General features: G+C 45.0%; 1 protein-coding gene across 1 annotated transcript; it reads right to left on the bottom strand.

Moving 5' to 3' along the window:
• Positions 1-5,480: 5,480 nt before the first annotated feature.
• rrs1 (ribosome biogenesis regulator 1 homolog) lies at positions 5,481-6,944 on the bottom strand. Its single transcript, XM_029755406.1, has one exon. The coding sequence runs from the start codon at positions 6,904-6,906 to the stop codon at positions 5,845-5,847; it is 1,062 nt and encodes a 353-aa protein (XP_029611266.1). The 5' UTR covers positions 6,907-6,944; the 3' UTR covers positions 5,481-5,844.
• Positions 6,945-21,017: the final 14,073 nt, after the last annotated feature.

Here is a 21,017-nt window from a genome sequence, read left to right as displayed (position 1 = left end):
ACCAGAGAATGTGTTTCCACTGCTCCAGAGTCCAATGGTGGCAAGCTTTACACCACTCCAGCTGACACTTGGCATTGCGCATGGTGATTTTAGTCTAGGCTGCTCGGCCATGGAAACCCATTTCATGAAGCTCCCGACGAACAGCCCTTGTGCTGACGTTGCTTCTAGAGGGAGTTTGGAACTCGGTAGTGAGTGTTGCAACCGAGGACAGATGATTTTTACACGCTACGCACTTCAGCACTCTGCAGTGCCGTTCTGTGGGCTTGTGTTGCCTACCACTTCGTGGCTGAGCCGATGTTGCTCCTAGACGTTTCCACTTCACAATAACAGCACTTACAGTTGACCGGGAAAAATTTTTACGAACTGACTTGTTGGAAACGTGGCATCCTATGACGGTGCCACATTGAAAGTCACTGAGCTCTTCAGTAAGGCTATTCTACTGCCAATGTTTGTCTATGTTGATTGCATGGCTGTGTGCTCGATTTTATACACCTGTCAGCAACGGGTGTGGCTGAAGTAGCCAAATCCACCAAATTGATGGCCATGTAGTGTATGATCCCTTATTGATGTCACTTGTTAAATCCACTTCAATCAGTGTAGATGAAAGGAAGGAGACAGGTTAAATAATTATTTTTTTAAACTTGGGGTTCTTGGTCACCTCCCTGAACAAGGAACTTCTCCGCCGATTGCTCAGTTTGGCAGGGCAGCCAGCTCTTGGAAGAGTCTTGGTGGTTCCAAACTTCTTCCATTTAAGAATGATGGAGGTTACTGTGTTCTTGGGGACCTTCAATGCTGCAGACATTTTTTGGTACCCTTCCCCAGATCTGTGCCTCAACACAATCCTGTCTCTGAGCTTTACGGACAATTCCTTTGACCTCATGGCTTGGTATTCGCACTAACATGCACTGTCAACTGTAGGACCTTATATAGACAGGTGTGTGCCTTTCCAAATCATGTCCAATCAACTGAATTTATCACAGGTGGACTCCAAGTTGTAGAAACATCTCAAGGATGATCAATGGAAACATGATGCACCTGAGCTCAATTTCGAGTCTCATAGCAAATGTGTCTGAATACCTATGTAAAAAAGGTATTTGTTTTTTATTTTTAATACATTTTCTAACATTTCTAAAAACCTTTTTTTGCTTTGTCATATGGGATATTGGTTGTAGATTGATGAGGAAAACGTTTAATTTAATCAATTTTAGAATAAGGCTGTAATGTAACAAAATGGGGAAAAAGTCTGAATACTTTCCGAATACTTTACAAAAATAACAGTTTTGAAATGTCTACCTTGTATTTTTTGCTATTGGATGAAATGTTAGTTAAAATGGTAAGCCTGTCATTATCTGATGTATTGGGGACTAAACTAAATGTTCTCATGGTATTTCACAGAAAACGTTGATTTTGCATGAATGAAGATATGTGGAACCCTAATGAATGCACAATCTAAGGTTCTGAACATAAGATTGGAGGCATTACAATTGTTATCTGTTTAGAATTTTGTACTAAGAGTTTTGAAAATATACCACTTAAATCTGAAAAATGTGCCAAGGTGATCGAAAAAACTGAACTATATGCCATTTAGGAGACGCTTTTATCCAAAGTGACTTTCAATCATGTGTGTATACATTATAGTTCTTGACAACATTATGGTGCTTGACAGCATTATGGTGCTTGACTACATTACGGTGCTTGACTACATTACGGTGCTTGACTAAATTACGGTGCTTGACTACATTACGGTGCTTGACTGCATTTCGGTGCTTGACTACATTACGGTGCTTGACTACATTACGGTGCTTGACTGCATTACGGTGCTTGACTGCATTTCGGTGCTTGACTACATTACGGTGCTTGACTACATTACGGTGCTTGACTAAATTACGGTGCTTGACTACATTACGGTGCTTGACTGCATTTCGGTGCTTGACTACATCTTTTTTTGTCTCTAGCAAATCATATAATTCCAAATTAATTTTGGACATTTATTTTGAAGTCAAAACAAGTGCATCAAAACATAATTTACTATCATATTCTAGTTGAACTCATTAATCCCTGTGTGCACTAATAGTGGAATGTCACTGAACACCCATCTATAAACATTGCTTGACCACTTCAACTTGTCATTCTGTAATCGGACATGCTACCTTGTCAGACGTTTTACCTTGTCCCGGACCTGCTGTTTTCGACCCTCTCTCTCTCTCTCCCTCTCTCTCTCTCCCTCTCTCTCTCTCTCTCTCTCTCTCACCTGCTGTCTCGACCTTTGAATGCTCGGCTATGAAAATCCAACTGACATTTACTCCTGAGGTGCTTACCTGCTGCACCCTCTACAACCACGGTGATTATTATTTGACATCGCTGGTTATCTATGAACGTTTGAACATCTTGAAGAACGATCTGGCCATGTACTCTTATAATCTCCACCCGGCACAACCAGAAGAGGACTGGCCACCCCTCAGAGCCTGCTTCCTCTCTAGATTTCTTCCTATGTTCCCGCCTTTCTAGGGAGTTTTTCCTAGCCACCGTGCTTCTACATCTACATTGCTTGATGTTTGGGGTTTTAGGCTGGGTTTCTGCATAAGCACTTTGTGACATCTGCTGGTGTAAAGGGCTTTATAAATATATTTGATTTGATTTAATCATTTGCCTATTGTCCTCCCTCCATCTGGCTACAGGCATGAGGTGGCGCGGGATTGATGCCTTGGTTCCCTGCCCCAACAGAATTCATCATTTCACTTCAGGGCGGTTGATTGATTTTTACCAATGACGATGTGTGTGTCCCCATTTCCCAGCAGTGGTCAGAATAGGCATGAGATTAATGGGGTTTTGACTGGGTGGGTCTGGAGATGGACCAGTCAGTCAACAGATGGTGGTTAGTTAGAGCCTTTGCCTCGCCCCCTCCCTCCCCAGTGCATAGGGGCTTTGCTGCTGGCTTGTGACAGCAGTCAAACACCATCCATCAAAAATGTGGGATATTATGCAGTCAGTCAGAAACAAAACAACCACATCTCTGAAAGAGCAGTAATGTGGTGGATACTGTATATACAACCCTATCTATAACATTGTGCCCAATCTGTCTATTGTAAGAATTATAGTATGTTCTTGTATTGACAAGTGCAATCGATCAGGTTTTTTGGAAGGGTAACTGCTTGAGAAAGTTGATGAGACGAGCAAATTAATTGTCAACTCTCCATTGAATTTGGTCAAATGAATAGACATTAAAAAGTCTATCTAGTGCTAAGATCCATTTGTGTCTCTGGGCATGATATGCCAGAGAAATGAAAGAACACTTGCATTCACAATGGAGAGCTCTAGAACTCAGGTCCCGATTTGCCTATTTCCAGTGTATTTGGCCTGCTAGGGAGGGAAAATAGATCTGACTATGGCTGCCTGTCTGGAGCCCAAAGGGCTGAGAATTAGCTCTGCTTTCAAAGGGGAAACGTGGTTTGTGTGAGAGCAGTGTGTAGTTTAGTAGCAGAGCAGAAGTTAAGACACACCTGGTAAATTGATCTGACAGACGATTAACCTCATTGTCCTCCTTAGCCTTGTATTAGCGTTAAAGTACCTATAGATGACACACACTAAACTCTAACTTCAATTCAATCTCTCCTCAGTTTTCCCTTGTTTTGCACACAACACGTTTAGGATTTTGTTCCCTTAGACCAGGGTTTCCCAAACTCGGTCCTTGGGCCCCCCAAGTGCAGTTTGGGAAACCCTGCCTTAGACCATGAGTTCTATAATAGGTGACCCCCCGCGGATAATTTTATTTGGCCCCAAAGTTTTCTGAGCTACATTTTTTGTTGTTGGACATAACTGACAGAAAAATCACTAGGAAATCAGCTCAAAGTGATTTTAATTTAGGAAATCTGTTTCCAAGTATTCCCACGCATAGAGGCATATGTGATCAAATCCCAATGTAATAAAGGTTTGAAATGATTCTGTTTTTGTCAAATACTATATCTGATTCTAGTGTACAGATGATTTAAAACTATGTTCCAACCACCCGCTCAAGCAAAAATGGGACCACGGATTCATTTAATTGGGGACCCCTGCCCTAGACTATCGCCGAGTGAAGCTTGAGTACAGGCATATCAGGCTCTGGATGAAAGTACTCCCCAGAGGGAATAGGGTACAATTCAGCTTGCCCCCCTACTTCTGCATGGATAGTTATTTGATGTCATTTTGACCAGATGGAAAGTACATAATGTATTATGAAAATAACTTTGGCTATGCATAATGAAGAGCTGCCAATTCGAGGTAAGTATTTGGTATTCACTGAAAATATAATTTGGTTTCACATTTTGCCTTGCAGCAGCAGAGTATTAATTCAGATCCCAGGCTCACGTGGTTGTTTTCTCTGTGTGGGCCTCCTTGATTGGTATGGCCAGGTGTAATGTCCTGGCCAGGTGAATGGAAAGCTGACCTGAGAAGGCACCCATCTCACTGGGGCCAAAGCCAGTTTTATATAACCAACAGCACAGTTAATCTGATAAGCAGGCCCAGCTCCTGTACTGTATGTTTCTAAGAAAGTCCAATTACATCACCTCTATTCTTGGTCATTAGGTCTATATGCAATGCATTAGAGACAGACAGGCTCTCTGTTTATATCATCATATGACACTATTTACAGGGTCAGTTTCCCAGTCCATGATCCTCACACGGGGCAGCACAACTTTTGGGCTCCCGAGTGGCACAGCGGTCTAAGGCACTGCATCTCAATGATAGAGGCATCACTACAGACCCTGGTTCGATTCCAGACTATCACAACCGGCCGTGACTGGGAGTCCCATAAGGCGGCGCAGTGTCGTCCGGGTTAGGGTTTGGCCGTCATTTTAAATAAGCATTTGTTCTTTACTGACTTGCCTAGTTTAAATAAAACTGTCCACTCGTGCCTAAATGTATATTCAAACGCTTTTTAGTGTAGGAATAGGCTTAATCTTATTCCAGGAAACATTTTCGTATCAATGAACTACTTTACAGCATTGTCTGTATTCAGTACAATTGTATTTGTTAATATTTTGCATCATTTCTGGGCAGGCCTCAGTCAATTCCATCTGGCCCTTATGGAGTGATGGGACTGAGAGGCAGTCTACTACGACAGCACATTCATACTCACATTCATACTCACATGCAGCCACAATTGTGGATTCCTAAGCTCTTTCTACAGGAGCATAATGGAGAGTTATGTTCACCCCTCCCTCTCCTCTCTGCCCCCAAGTGTTGCACACATCCAGTCTGTCATACACGTGCAGTGAGAATCTACATAATGATTGACCAATATCCAGTGGAGGACAAAAAGAGACAGGTTTTTCTTGGTTGACCCATATCCTTTAAAGTGACCCTAAAATATTTGTTTTGTTGTTTACAGACCAGTGGCAGCCCTACTGTAACCATCACATGGAAGTTGTGCACTTGCTGTTGTGTTCAGTAACAATGCACTGTGCCCTACATTCTTAGAAAATCTTAAACACAGCATATATTTTTGAAGTTGATTTTAATTTGAAATATCAAACATAACCCTGTACCCAAAAGTTGTACATTGCATTGACAAATCTATAACAAATTGAGGACTGATGAGGTAAATAAAGACCGTATTCCATTTCACACAACATCATGGGTGAGCCATTTAGAAATTTGCATGATGGGACAGAAGACCCCTCCCCTCTTACACTCCTATTGCACCTGACCTGCATAAAGGGGAAACAAAACAGGAATCGCTCCCAGCAATATGACAGTGCAGGTGGGAGACATAATGAAGTAGTCAGTTCATATTGTGCAGTCCGATACATCTGAGATAAGGCACTTATGATGTATGACATGCAAAGTTCCAAACGGTCCTCCTTAGCGCTTCCCTGGTTTCCCAGCTCCTTTTTTACCACCAGGGGGTCCTTGGCCCTTACCCCCTGCTCTTCCTTTACCTTTGCCCTTCCCACCACCACCCTTTCCTTTTCCAGAGAAGTTACCACCCTTGCGTCCCTTCTTTCCCCCCTTCTTAAATTTCGCTGCAGACTCCTCTCGGTCATCCTCTCGCATTTGTTTGTTTACAGCTTTGTTGACGTCCAGACGAGGTTTCTTACTGTCCATCACTTTCAGCAGATCCAGCTGCCTCTGCTTTTCATTGGAAAAGTTACCAATGACCGGCTGGAATTTCCTCTTCTTCCCGGTGTTTCTGGGAGCTTTCTCCTTAGGTAAGCGGTCTTGGAATTTACCTGCGGAAGCGGTGGATGACTTGGCCACATTGACAGCCCTAACCAGGTCAGTTTTGGATTGCTGGGCGGTCGGTGTGAGTCCAACACCTGGTACTTTGATTTTCTGTGCCCTGGCTATGTTCCTCAGGCGATGCAGCTCGTTCTTTGCCACCTTCTCCTTCTTTGCTTTGTTGCGTTTGGCGAATTGGTCCTCGTTAGGGTCTGCCGTTTCGGGAACCTCAATCAGCCACTCTTTTGTGCCATCATTGACACGCTTGTAGCCCCAACGCCGCTTCCACTCTTTGGCAACATCGTCCCATACCAGGTTAGTTTTCTTCTTCTTTTGGATCCCCTTCAGTTTGGCGAATTCCTCCCATTTGGTTGGAGGCCTGGGCTTCGGTGGGGGCTTCTCTCTCGGCAGAGGAGTGGTCGGCTCGGGTAGTTTGACTACGATTACCTCCTCAACTCTCTCTGTGGGATGCTTCCATATCTCGTTGACCAGGAGCTGCGTGTTGTCACGAGCTAGCGAACGCAGGAAATCCTCTTTCTTCTGTTCACGAAACTGTCGAATGTCAATACGGTTCTTGTCGTATGCGAGTAAGTTTCCGATGTCAAACTCGAGGTCCAGTTCTTTCTGAACGGTGATACTTTTGAGTTTTTCAGCCTCATCTTGTTCAGCTTTAGCAAGCAAGTCTTCTATACTGCACGCAGCCATTTTGAATTTCTGAAAGCATGTCGGTCCCAAGCGCTGAGGTATACTAAAGAACTGGTCCCACGTGTGTTTCAGGTCACGTGAAAAGGTCATTCATTTATTTCCGGGTTCAAATTTCCGCATTCTGATTTATTTTTCCCCACTTGTGTCCACTAGGTGGTGCCATTGTCTTACTTGAGTCATGGCAACAACAAAACATGATTATTATTTTTTTTAATACAGCCTTTCACTTGAACAAAGTGAATAGTTGAGTTATATTACTTGATTCTATCACTATCAAAGTAGAATATTATTTAATGCATACCTGATGTCCCTTGAGATCTCTAAACTAAAGCATGGCACAACCAACTCACTGTCCCTTTCTTTTCAGGGTCTGTGTATTGTTTTTTTGGCAGAATAGCTGATGCTCAATAAGACTGTCTCTTTTCAGAGAGCTTGGCTGTGATGTTCCACATGAATACCCAATCTTACAGTGGTCTTCTGTGGAAGGAGCAGAGCGAATAGAGGGACGAACAGAGGTAACAATGTCGAGCCATTATATCTATTACATTTTATCAAGTTGTACCTGTTGATATTTATCAAGACTGTATCAACCTCTATACATACAGACTCATTGTGTTGCCCCCCACATGCTATTTTCAAAATGTTTTTGGACCCCACTAATTATATACAGTGTGAGACTCACCCTGAGAGCCAAGGTTCTGACAGCTATGGAAATGAGCCTACCAGTGAAACTGCAATATGTACTGGAGGTAGTGTGAGGAGGGGAATCTTAATGAGACGCTAAAGTGGCTACACACACTCTCTCTCTCTCTCTCTCTCTCTCTCTTTTTCTCTCTCTCTCTCTTTTTCTCTCTCTCTCTCTCTCTCTCTCTAAAATAATTGTATAGTGGATTCATTTGTAATTCAAACAACATGTCAGCCCCTGGTATCATTATATACAATATAGTGGTTTGTATAGATTACCACAGGGTGCTCTGTAATTACCTCAGGGTGCACTGTAATTACTGCAGGGTGCACTGTAATTACCACAGGGTGCTCTATAATTACCACAGGGTGCACTGTAATTACTGCAGGGTGCACTGTAATTACTGCAGGGTGCACTGTAATTACCACAGGGTGCTCTATAATTACCACAGGGTGCACTGTAATTACTGCAGGGTGCACTGTAATTACTGCAGGGTGCACTGTAATTACCACAGGGTGCTCTATAATTACCTCAGGGTGCACTGTAATTACTGCAGGGTGCTCTATAATTACCTCAGGGTGCTCTATAATTACCTCAGGGTGCACTGTAATTACCACAGGGTGCTCTGTAATTACCTCAGGGTGCACTGTAATTACCACAGGGTGCTCTATAATTACCACAGGGTGCACTGTAATTACTGCAGGGTGCACTGTAATTACTGCAGGGTGCACTGTAATTACCACAGGGTGCTCTATAATTACCTCAGGGTGCACTGTAATTACTGCAGGGTGCTCTATAATTACCACAGGGTGCTCTATAATTACCTCAGGGTGCACTGTAATTACCACAGGGTGCTCTATAATTACTGCAGGGTGCACTGTAATTACTGCAGGGTGCTCTGTAATTACCACAGGGTGCTCTGTAATTAACAAAGGGTGCTCTGTATTTACAAGAGGGTGCTCTGTAATTAACAAAGGGTGCTCTGTAATTAACAAAGGGTGCACTGTAATTACCTCAGGGTGCTCTGTAATTACCACAGGGTGCACTGTATTTACAAGAGGGTGCTCTGTAATTAACAAAGGGTGCACTGTAATTACCTCAGGGTGCTCTGTAATTACTACAGGGTGCTCTGTAATTATCACAGGGTGCTCTGTAATTACCTCATGGTGCACTGTAATTACCTCAGGGTGCACTGTAATTACCTCAGGCAGGGTGCTCTGTAATTACCTCAGGGTGCTCTGTAATTACCTCAGGGTGCTCTGTAATTACCGCAGGGTGCTCTGTAATTACCTCAGGGTGCTCTGTAATTACCTCAGGGTGCACTGTAATTACCTCAGGGTGCACTGTAATTACCACAGGGTGCTCTGTAATTACCACAGGCTGCTCTGTAATTACCACAGGGTGCTCTGTAATTACCTCAGGGTGCTCTGTAATTACCTCAAGGTGCTCTGTAATTACCTCAGGGTGCACTATAATTACCACAGAGTGCACTATAATTACCACAGGGTGCTCTGTAATTACCACAGGGTGCTCTGTAATTACCACAGATTGCTCTGTAATTGCCGCAGGGTGCTCTGTAATTACCACAGGGTGCTCTGTAATTACCACAGGGTGCTCTGTAATTACCACAGGGTGCTCTGTAATTACCTCAAGGTGTTCTGTAATTACCACAGGGTGCTCTGTAATTACCACAGGGTGCTCTGTAATTACTACAGGGTGCTCTGTAATTACCACAGGGTGCGCTGTAATTACCACAGGGTGCGCTGTAATTACCACAGGGTGCGCTGTAATTACCACAGGGTGCTCTGTAATTACCACAGGGTGCACTATAATTACCACAGGGTGCTATGTGATTACCACAGGGTGCACTATAATTACCAAAGGGTGCTCTGTAATTACCACAGGGTGCTATGTGATTACCACAGGGTGCACTATAATTAACACAGGATGCTCTGTAATTACCACAGAGCGCTCCACAGGGTGCTCTGTAATTACCTCAGGGTGCACTGTAATTACCTCAGGGTGCACTGTAATTACCACAGGGTGCTCTGTAATTACCGCAGGGTGCTCTGTAATTACCTCAGGGTGCTCTGTAATTACCTCAGGGTGCTCTGTAATTACCTCAGGGTGCACTGTAATTACCTCAGGGTGCACTGTAATTACCACAGCGTGCGCTGTAATTACCGCAGGGTGCTCTGTAATTACCTCAGGGTGCTCTGTAATTACCTCAGGGTGCTCTGTAATTACCTCAGGGTGCACTGTAATTACCTCAGGGTGCTCTGTAATTACCGCAGGGTGCTCTGTAATTACCGCAGGGTGCTCTGTAATTACCTCAGGGTGCTCTGTAATTACCTCAGGGTGCACTGTAATTACCTCAGGGTGCACTGTAATTACCACAGGGTGCTCTGTAATTACCTCAGGGTGCTCTGTAATTACCACAGTGTGCACTATAATTACCACAGGGTGCACTATAATTACCACAGAGTGCTCTGTAATTACCACAGATTGCTCTGTAATTACCGCATTGTGCTCTGTAATTACCACAGGGTGCGCTGTAATTACCTCAGGGTGCACTATCATTACCACAGGGTACTATGTAATTACCACAGGGTGCTCTGTAATCACCACAGGGTTCTCTGTAATTACTACAGGGTGCTCTGTAATTACCACAGGGTGCTCTGTAATTACCGCAGGGTGCTCTGTAATTACCACAGGGTGCTCTGTAATTACCACAGGGCGCTCTGTAATTACTACAGGGTGCTCTGTAATTACCACAGGGTGCTCTGTAATTACCACAGGGTGCTCTGTAATTACCACAGGGTGCTCTGTAATTACCACAGGGTTTCTCTGTAATTACTACAGAGTGCTCTGTAATTACCTCAGGGTGCTCTGTAATTACCTCAGGGTGCTCTGTAATTACCTCAGGGTGCACTGTAATTACCACAGGGTGCACTGTCATTACCACAGGGTGCTCTGTAATTATCACAGGGTGCGCTGTAATTACCTCAGGGTGCGCTGTAATTACCTCAGGGTGCTCTGTAATTACCGCAGGGTGCTCTGTAATTACCGCAGGGTGCTCTGTAATTACCTCAGGGTGCTCTGTAATTACCTCAGGGTGCTCTGTAATTACCTCAGGGTGCACTGTAATTACCTCAGGGTGCACTGTAATTACCACAGGGTGCTCTGTAATTACCTCAGGGTGCTCTGTAATTACCACAGTGTGCACTATAATTACCACAGGGTGCACTATAATTACCACAGAGTGCTCTGTAATTACCACAGATTGCTCTGTAATTACCGCATTGTGCTCTGTAATTACCACAGGGTGCGCTGTAATTACCTCAGGGTGCACTATCATTACCACAGGGTACTATGTAATTACCACAGGGTGCTCTGTAATCACCACAGGGTTCTCTGTAATTACTACAGGGTGCTCTGTAATTACCACAGGGTGCTCTGTAATTACCACAGGGTGCTCTGTAATTACCACAGGGTGCTCTGTAATTACTACAGGGTGCTCTGTAATTACCACAGGGTGCTCTGTAATTACCACAGGGTGCTCTGTAATTACCACAGGGTTTCTCTGTAATTACTACAGAGTGCTCTGTAATTACCACAGGGTTTCTCTGTAATTACTACAGGGTGCTCTGTAATTACCACAGGGTTCTCTAGTTACCACAGGGTGCTCCACAGGGTGCTTGAGACAGTTATTTTTTTATTTTGAAGAGCGAATAATATAGGTAAATAAGATGGAAATAGAAAACGTGGATGTTCATATTGATTATTCACTAGTTGACGTAAACCAGCATCATTAAATACAAAAATCATGTGCAAATAAAAAGTGGACTGGTGTGTGCAAGTTTTGTCAGATATAGCGTCGCATGTAAGTTCTTGGAAAGTTCTGGGACACTGTAAAGTCCATGGAGAATAAGAACACCTCCTCCCAGCTGCCCACTGCACTGAGGATAGGAAACTCTGTCACCACCGATAAATCCACTATAATTGAGAATTTCAATAAGCATTTTTCTACTGCTGGCCTTGCTTTCCACCTGGCTACCCCTAACGCGGTCAACAGCACTGCACCCCCCACAGCTACTCGCCCAAGCCTTCCCCATTTCTCCTTCTCCCAAATCCAGTCAGCTGATGTTCTGAAAGAGCTGCAAAATCTGGACCCCTACAAATCAGCCGGGCTAGACAATCTGGACCCTTTCTTTCTAAAATGATCTGCCGAAATTGTTGCAACCCCTATTACTAGCCTGTTCAACCTCTCTTTTGTGTCGTCTGAGATTCCCAAAGATTGGAAAGCTGCCGGGGTCATCCCCCTCTTCAAAGGGGGGGACACTCTAGACCCAAACTGTTACAGACCTATATCTATCCTACCCTACCTTTTCTAAGGTCTTTGAAAGCCAAGTTAACAAACAGATCACCGACCATTTCGAATCCCACCGTACCTTCTCCACTATGCAATCTGGTTTCAGAGCTGGTCATGGGTTCACCTCAGCCACGCTCAAGGTCCTAAACGATATCGTAACCGCCATCGATAAGAAACAATACTGTGCAGCTGTATTCATTGACCTGGCCAAGGCTTTCGACTCTGTCAATCACCACATCCTCATTGGCAGACTCAATAGCCTTGGTTTCTCAAATGATTGCCTCGCCTGGTTCATCAACTACTTCTCTGATGGAGTTCAATGTGTCAAATCGGATGGCCTGTTGTCCAGGTCTCTGGCAGTCTCTATGGGGGTGCCACAGGGTTCAATTATTGGGCCGACTTTTTTCTCTGTATACATCAATGATGTCGCTCTTGCTGCTGGTGAGTCTCTGATCCACCTCTACGCAGACGACACCATTCTGTATACTTCTGGCCCTTCTTTGGACACTGTGTTAACAACCCTCCAGACGAGCTTCAATGCCATGCAACTCTCCTTCCGTGGCCTCCAACTGCTCTTAAATACAAGTAAAATTAAATGCATGCTCTTCAACCGATCGCTGCCTGCACCTGTCCGCCTGTCCAGCATCACTACTCTGGACGGTTCTGACTTAGAATATGTGGACAACTACAAATACCTAGGTGTCTGGTTAGACTGTAAACTCTCCTTCCAGACTCACATCAAACATCTCCAATCCAAAGTTAAATCTAGAATTGGCTTCCTATTTCGCAACAAACCATCCTTCACTCATGCTGCCAAACATACCCTCGTAAAACTGACCATCCTACCGATCCTCGACTACCGGCCCTCGCTTCATACTCGTCGCCAAACCCACTGGCTCCAGGTTATCTACAAGACCCTGCTAGGTAAAGTCCTCCCTTATCTCAGCTCACTGGTCACCATAGCAGCACCCACCTGTAGCATGCGCTCCAGCAGGTATATCTCTCTGGTCACCCCCAAAGCCAATTCCTCATTTGGCCGCCTCTCCTTCCAGTTCTCTGCTGCCAATGACTGGAACGAACTACAAAAATCTCTGAAACTGGAAACACTTATCTCCCTCACTAGCTTTAAGCACCAGCTGTCAGAGCAGCTCACAGATCACTGCACCTGTACACAGCTCATCTGTACATAGCCCATCTATAATTTAGCCCAAACAACTACCTCTTCCCCTACTCTATTTATTTATTTATTTATTTTGCTCCTTTCTACCCCATTATTTCTATTTATACTTTGCACTTTCTTCCACTACAAATCTACCATTCCAGTGTTTTACTTGCTATATTGTATTTACTTTGCCACCATGGCCTTTTTTTGCGTTTACCGCCTTTATCTCACCTCATTTGCTCACATTGTATATAGACTTATTTTTCTACTGTATTATTGACTGTATGTTTGTTTTACTCCATGTGTAACTCTGTGTTGTTGTATGTGTCGAACTGCTTTGCTTTATCTTGGCCAGGTCACAATTGTAAATGAGAACTTGTTCTCAACTTGCCTACCTGGTTAAATAAAGGTAAAATAAAAAATAAAATAAAAATGTATGAGCATCACTGTTGAGGATCAGTGTCGTGTGTGCTGGCTTATACAGTACCCCCCTAAGGCTCAGACTGCCATGTGTTGCCTACAGTGCCTTCCTCAGTCTCTCACCTAAACGTCTTATGAGTGGCTGCACCTTGCTGGAGCCTTCAGCCATCATGATATATTACTCACAACAGAAACATGGACGTCAGATAGGTGTAGTCTAAAGAGCACGCCCACATTTCTTCTTCTCTTTTTCCACCTTTATTTAACCAGGTAGGCCAGTTGAGAACAAGTTCTCATTTGCAACTGCGACCTGGCCAAGATAAAGCAAAGCAGTTCGACACATACAACAACACAGAGTTACACATGGAATAAACAAACATACAATCAATAATACAGTTGAAAAATCTATATACAGCATGTGACATTGAGGTAGGATAAGAGAGATAAGGCAATAAATAGGCCATGGTGGCAAAGTAATTACAATAAGCAATTAAACACTGGAATGATAGAATGTGCAAATCAAATCAAATCAAATCAAATTTATTTATATAGCCCTTCGTACATCAGCTGAAATCTCAAAGTGCTGTACAGAAACCCAGCCTAAAACCCCAAACAGCAAGCAATGCATGTGAAAGAAGCACGGTGGCTGGGAAAAACTCCCTAGGAAAAACTCCTGAGAAAGGCCAAAAACCTAGGAAGAAACCTAGAGAGGAACCAGGCTATGAGGGGTGGCCAGTCCTCTTCTGGCTGTGCCGGGTGGATATTATAACAGAACATGGTCAAGATGTTAAAATGTTCGTAAATGACCAGCATGGTCAAATAATAATAATCATAGTAATTGTCGAGGGTGCAACAAGCACGTCCGGTGAACAGGTCAGGGTTCCGTAGCCGCAGGCAGAACAGTTGAAACTGGAGCAGCAGCATGGCCAGGTGGACTGGGGACAGCAAGGAGTCATCATGCCAGGTAGTCCTAGGGCTCAGGTCCTCCGAGAGAAAGAAAGAAACAAAGAGAGAATTAGAGAGAGCATATTTACATTCACACAGGACACCGGATAAGACAAGAGAATACTCCAGATGTAACAGACTGACCCTAGCCCCCCGACACATAAACTACTGCAGCATAAATACTGGAGGCTGAGACAGGAGGGATCAGAAGACACTGTGGCCCCATCCGATGATACCCCCGGACAGGGCCAAACAGGCAGGATATAACCCCACCCACTTTGCCAAAGCACAGCCCCCACACCACTAGAGGGATATCTACAACCACCAACTTACCGTCCGAAGACAAGGCCGAGTATAGCCCACAAAGATGTCCGCCACGGCACAACCCAAGGGGGGGGCGCCAACCCAGACAGGAAGACCACGTCAGTGGCTCAACCCACTCAAGTGACGCACCCCTCCCATGGACGGCATGGAAGAACACCAGTAAGTCAGTGACTCAGCCCCTGTAAAAGGGTTAGAGGCAGAGAATCCCAGTGGGAAGAGGGGAACCGACAAGGCAGAGACAGCAAGGGCGGTTCGTTGCTCCAGCCTTTCCGTTCACCTTCACACTCCTGGGCCAGACTATACTTAATCATAGGACCTACTGAAGAGATAAGTCTTCAGTAAAGACTTAAAGGTTGAGACTGAGTCTGCGTCTCTCACATGGGTAGGCAGACCATTCCATAAAAATGGAGCTCTATAGGAGAAAGCCCTACCTCCAGCCGTTTGCTTAGAAATTCTAGGGACAATTAGGAGGCCTGCGTCTTGTGACCGTAGCGTACGTGTAGGTATGTACGGCAGGACCAAGTCGGAAAGATAGGTAGGAGCAAGCCCATGTAATGCTTTGTAGGTTAGCAGTAAAACCTTGAAATCAGCCCTTGCCTTAACAGGAAGCCAGTGTAGGGAAGCTAGCACTGGAGTAATATGATCACATTTTTTGGTTCTAGTCAGGATTCTAGCAGCCGTATTTAGCACTAACTGAAGTTTGTTTAGTGCTTTATCCGGGTAGCCGGAAAGTAGAGCATTGCAGTAGTCGAGCCTAGAAGTAACAAAAGCATGGATTAATTTTTCTGCGTCATTTTTGGACAGAAAGTTTCTGATTTTTGCAATGTTACGTAGATGGAAAAAAGCTGTCCTTGAAGCAGTCTTGATATGTTCTTCAAAAGAGAGATCAGGGTCCAGAGTAACGCCGAGGTCCTTCACAGTTTTATTTGAGACGACTGTACAACCATCCAGATTAATTGTCAGATTCAACAGAAGATCTCTTTGTTTCTTGGGACCTAGGACAAGCATCTCTGTTTTGTCCGAGTTTAAAAGTAGAAAATTTGCAGCCATCCACTTCCTTATGTCTGAAACACAGGCTTCTAGCGAGAGCAATTTTGGGGCTTCACCATGTTTCATTGAAATGTACAGCTGTGTGTCGTCCGCATAGCAGAAGATGAATGTGCAAGTAGAGATACTGGGGTGCAAAGGAGCAAGATAAATAAATAAATACATTATGGGGATGAGGTAGATTGGATGGGCTATTTACAGATGGGCTATGTACAGGTGCAGTGATCTGTGAGCTGCTCTGACAGCTGGTGCTTAAAGCTAGTGAGGGAGGTAAGTGTCTCCAGCTTTAGTGATTTTTGCAGTTCGTTCCAGTCATTGGCAGCAGAGAACTGGAAGGAAAGGCGGCCAAAGGACGAATTGGCTTTGGGGGTGACCAGTGAGATATACCTGCTGGAGCGCGTGCTACGGGTGGGTGCTGCTATGGTGACCAGTGAGCTGAGATAAGGCGGGGCTTTACCTAGCAAAGACTTATAGATGACCTGGAGCCAGTGGGTTTGGCGACGAGTATGAAGCGAGGGCCAGCCAACGAGAGTGTACAGGTCGCAGTGGTGGGTAGTATATGGGGCTTTGGTGACAAAATGGATGGCACTGTGATAGACTGCATCCAATTTGTTGAGTAGAGTGTTGGAGGCTATTTTGTAAATGACATCGCCGAAGTCGAGGATCGGTAGGATGGTCAATTTTACGAGGGTATGTTGGCAGCATGAGTGAAGGATGCTTTGTTGCGAAATAGGAAGCCGATTCTAGATTGAATTTTGGATTGGAGATGTTTAATGGGAGTCTGGGAGGAGAGTTTACAGTCTAACCAGACACCTAGGTATTTGTAGTTGTCCCCATATTCTAAGTAAGAACCATCCAGAGTAGTGATGCAGGACGGGCAGGCACGTGCGGGCAGCGATCGATTGAAGAGCATGCATTTAGTTTAAATTAGCCTGCTGCTTTACACTTCTATGTCACCCGAAGAGATGAGGAGGGAGAGAGAGAGAAAGATCGGAAGTGAGTTAGGGAGGGGGGGAACCGTCCCTGAGAGAAGTAGAACCGTCCCTGAGAGAAGTAGAACAGTCCCTGAGAGAAGTAGAACCGTCCCCGAGAGAAGTAGAACAGTCCCTGAGAGAAGTAGAACAGTCCCTGAGAGAAGTAGAACAGTCCCTGAGAGAAGTAGAACCGTCCCTGAGAGAAGTAGAACCGTCCCTGAGAGAAGTAGAACCGTCCCTGAGAGAAGTAGAACCGTCCCTGAGAGAAGTAGAACCGTCCCAGAGAGAAGTAGAACCGTCCCTGAGAGAAGTAGAACCGTCCCTGAGAGAAGTAGAACCGTCCCTGAGAGAAGTAGAACCGTCCCTGAGAGAAGTAGAACAGTCCCTGAGAGAAGTAGAACCGTCCCAGAGAGAAGTAGAACCGTCCCAGAGAGAAGTAGAACAGTCCCTGAGAGAAGTAGAACAGTCCCTGAGAGAAGTAGAACCGTCCCTGAGAGAAGTAGAACCGTCCCTGAGAGAAGTAGAACCGTCCCCGAGAGAAGTAGAACCGTCCCCGAGAGAAGTAGAACCGTCCCCGAGAGAAGTAGAACCGTCCCCGAGAGAAGTAGAACCGTCCCTGAGAGAAGTAGAACCGTCCCTGAGAGAAGTAGAACCGTCCCAGAGAGAAGTAGAACCGTCCCTGAGAGAAGTAGAACCGTCCCTGAGAGAAGTAGAACCGTCCCTGAGAGAAGTAGAACCGTCCCTGAGAGAAGTAGAACAGTCCCTGAGAGAAGTAGAACCGTCCCAGAGAGAAGTAGAACCGTCCCAGAGAGAAGTAGAACAGTCCCTGAGAGAAGTAGAACAGTCCCTGAGAGAAGTAGAACCGTCCCTGAGAGAAGTAGAACCGTCCCTGAGAGAAGTAGAACAGTCCCTGAGAGAAGTAGAACCGTCCCTGAGAGAAGTAGAACCGTCCCTGAGAGATGTAGAACAGTCCCTGAGAGAAGTAGAACCGTCCCCGAGAGAAGTAGAACCGTCCCTGAGAGAAGTAGAACCGTCCCTGAGAGAAGTAGAACCGTCCCTGAGAGAAGTAGAACCGTCCCTGAGAGATGTAGAACAGTCCCTGAGAGAAGTAGAACCGTCCCTGAGAGAAGTAGAACCGTCCCAGAGAGAAGTAGAACCGTCCCTGAGAGAAGTAGAACCGTCCCTGAGAGAAGTAGAACCGTCCCTGAGAGAAGTAGAACCGTCCCTGAGAGAAGTAGAACCGTCCCTGAGAGAAGTAGAACCGTCCCTGAGAGAAGTAGAACCGTCCCTGAGAGAAGTAGAACCGTCCCTGAGAGATGTAGAACAGTCCCTGAGAGAAGTAGAACCGTCCCTGAGAGAAGTAGAACCGTCCCAGAGAGAAGTAGAACCGTCCCTGAGAGAAGTAGAACCGTCCCTGAGAGAAGTAGAACCGTCCCTGAGAGAAGTAGAACCGTCCCTGAGAGAAGTAGAACCGTCCCTGAGAGAAGTAGAACAGTCCCTGAGAGAAGCCACCAGCTGGAGAGTAAAAGTCCTGGAGGACTAGTGATTGGCTAGGGAGTCCAGTCCACACAGTTGGTTTCTCAGGTATTAATTAGATAGATATTAAGAGAAAGGACAGCAACACAATTAGACCTAACCAAACCGTGAGAGAACATAAGATAATTACTTGACACATTAGAAAGAATTAACAAAAAAACAGAGCAAACTACAATGCTATTTGGCCCTAAACAGAGAGAACACAGTGGCAGAATACCTGACCACTGTGACTGACCCAAACTAAGGAAAGCTTTGACTATGTACAGACTCAGTGAGCATAGCCTTGCTATTGAGAAAGGCCACCGTAGGCAGACCTGGCTCTCAAGAGAAGACAGGATATGTGCACACTGCCCACAAAATGAGGTGGATACTGAGCTGCACTTCCTAACCTCCTGCCAAATGTATCACCATATTAGAGGCACATATTTCCCTCAGATTACACAGATCCATAAAGAATTCGAAAACAAACCCGATTTTGATAAACTCCCATATCTACTTGGTGAAATACCACAGTGTGACATCACAGCAGCAGGATTTGTGACCTGTTGCCACAAGAAAAGGGCAACCAGTGAAGAACAAACACCATTGTAAATCCAACCCATATTTATGTGTATTTATTTTCCCTTTTGTACTTTAATCATTTGCACATTGTTACAACACTGTATATATACATAAAATGACATTTGTAATGTCTTTATTATTTTGGAACTTCTGTGAGTGTAATGTTTACTGTTCATTTTTATTGTTTATTTCACTTTTGTTTATTATCTACTTCACTTGTTTTGGCAATGTTACCACATGTTTCCCATGCCAATAAAGCCACGTGAATTGAATTAAATTGAAAAGAAGGTAAACCAGCGGTCCTTCAGGAGTTGACTTTCTCGAAATGTCTCTGAAAGTAAGGTGAGCTGACTGCTTTGCCAGCCTGGGTGTCAGTCTGTTTATGCTGGGGCCAGTCAGGTCTCCTAGCTACTGGTCTGACGTTACTGTCAAGACAAACAGATAGTGGATGAAAGTTAGTGATGGAGGACGCATCCTGGTGGGTCATGGGTAAGAGGGAAGTGAAGACACACTGCGAGCTTAACTCTCCTATTCCCTCGGCTTGCAAGGTCAACATACAGAAAAGCTCACAATCCATCGCAGTGCTCTGCACCTCACCTTCATAAATAGAAGTAAACAGTACAGTAGTGTCACTCTGTAAATCCACTCCTTGGATGGCTCTCAGGAGAATTAGAGCAAAAAAAACAAATCACTTCAGTGGCTTGGGGCTGCATAGCAGACTGATTTAGTGGCGCTGTTATCAATATCAGACCAAAATTCCTTAGACCATGATTCTAAATTCATCTTTGACATAAGTCAATGAGCAGATTGTGCCGGAAGGGAGCCAGTTGTTAGCTCTATGACAGCTGAGGTCAAGGCCTGTACTGATCTAGTGTGATGTGAACAGAGACTTCGTTTTACTCTGGTCAATACCTCATGACTCTACCTGCTGCTTCCAAACAACTTTCATCCCGGCACGACAGCTCACGCCCTGAAAGGGAGGAGCGAGAAGACAAACCACCTCCTACACGTTCCACCCTCTCTCTGAAAGCACACAGCTTTCCATACATTTCACAGATTCAAGGTACATTGTTCCAGCTCTTGTGACTTCAAGCATAATGTCATATTACAGGACAAATAGGGACTGAAGGTGAACCTGTTTGGTTGGTGAAACTTTATTGTAAACGGAGAGGATTACACCACTCTCTGCCCTGGTCACAGTGGTGTGTCACTGTTCTGTTGTGGTTGTGTGTAGGAGGTGCTGGGAGACAAACAGCTGGGGTCTCCCTTAAGTACTGTGGGGCCGGTAAACACTACAGAAGCTGCTCCGGCCGTGGACAGCCTCTCACCAAACCTGGCCTGGTTCCTAGAAAACACACAGCATGGAATGGAGAGTCCTTGAGATAACATTTCGAGTTGTGTGTGTGTGTGTGTGCGTGCGTGTGTGTGTGTGCACGTGTGTGTGTCTGTGTGTGTGTGTGTGTGTGCGTGTACGTACTTGAGTGTATGTGTGTGATTGGACTGCAGTATTATCCATTGACTCCATGCTGGGGCTTGGAAGCGGAGAGAGAGTTGGTCACTGGCTGGATCACAGCAGTTAACAGAGGTCATCCCTCAGCCCGCTCCTCTACACTGTGGGAGCTGAGTTGGATGACATCATATAGAAGGGACACCCACAGACCTCAGTCAATGCCCCTACAACGCATTAGGACTGGCTCTACCCCACAAGTTCAAAGTTCGGTTGATGTAAGATGAAATCCCTCTCCAAGCTCAGTTGTTATGATACCACTTCTCGTCTACCTCTTTATGTGTTAAAACTACGGCCCTGGTTCTGTTTCAATGTTTATTATTTCAACCACCCCACTGGCAGTTAATATGCGACACACAACTCCACAACCCTCCTTCAGTTCATATACAGTACGCCCCCCTTTTAGTTCACATTCGTCACAAATCCCCCTCAGCTTTCCTACTCCAGTTCATAAAGCTGCTAAATCTGACAGCATGACAAATCTTCACTGGGTCTCAGGAGTTCTAAAAGTGTCTGTAAATATCCCATCCTTCCAAACAGCCCTGGGGTTACCATCTTTTTCTAGAATCAGAATACAC

The sequence above is a fragment of the Salmo trutta genome, chromosome 6, assembly GCF_901001165.1.
Source record: "Salmo trutta chromosome 6, fSalTru1.1, whole genome shotgun sequence".
NCBI classification, from domain to species: Eukaryota; Metazoa; Chordata; class Actinopteri; order Salmoniformes; family Salmonidae; genus Salmo; species Salmo trutta.
The sequence above is the reverse complement of the archived record's forward strand: the minus strand, read 5'-3'. Positions and strand labels throughout refer to the sequence as shown.

Excerpts from the sequence above, each read along its gene's own strand:
- rrs1 (XM_029755406.1), bottom strand. The coding sequence starts at position 6,906 with ATGGCTGCGTGCAGTATAGAAGACTTGCTTGCTAAAGCTGAACAAGAT.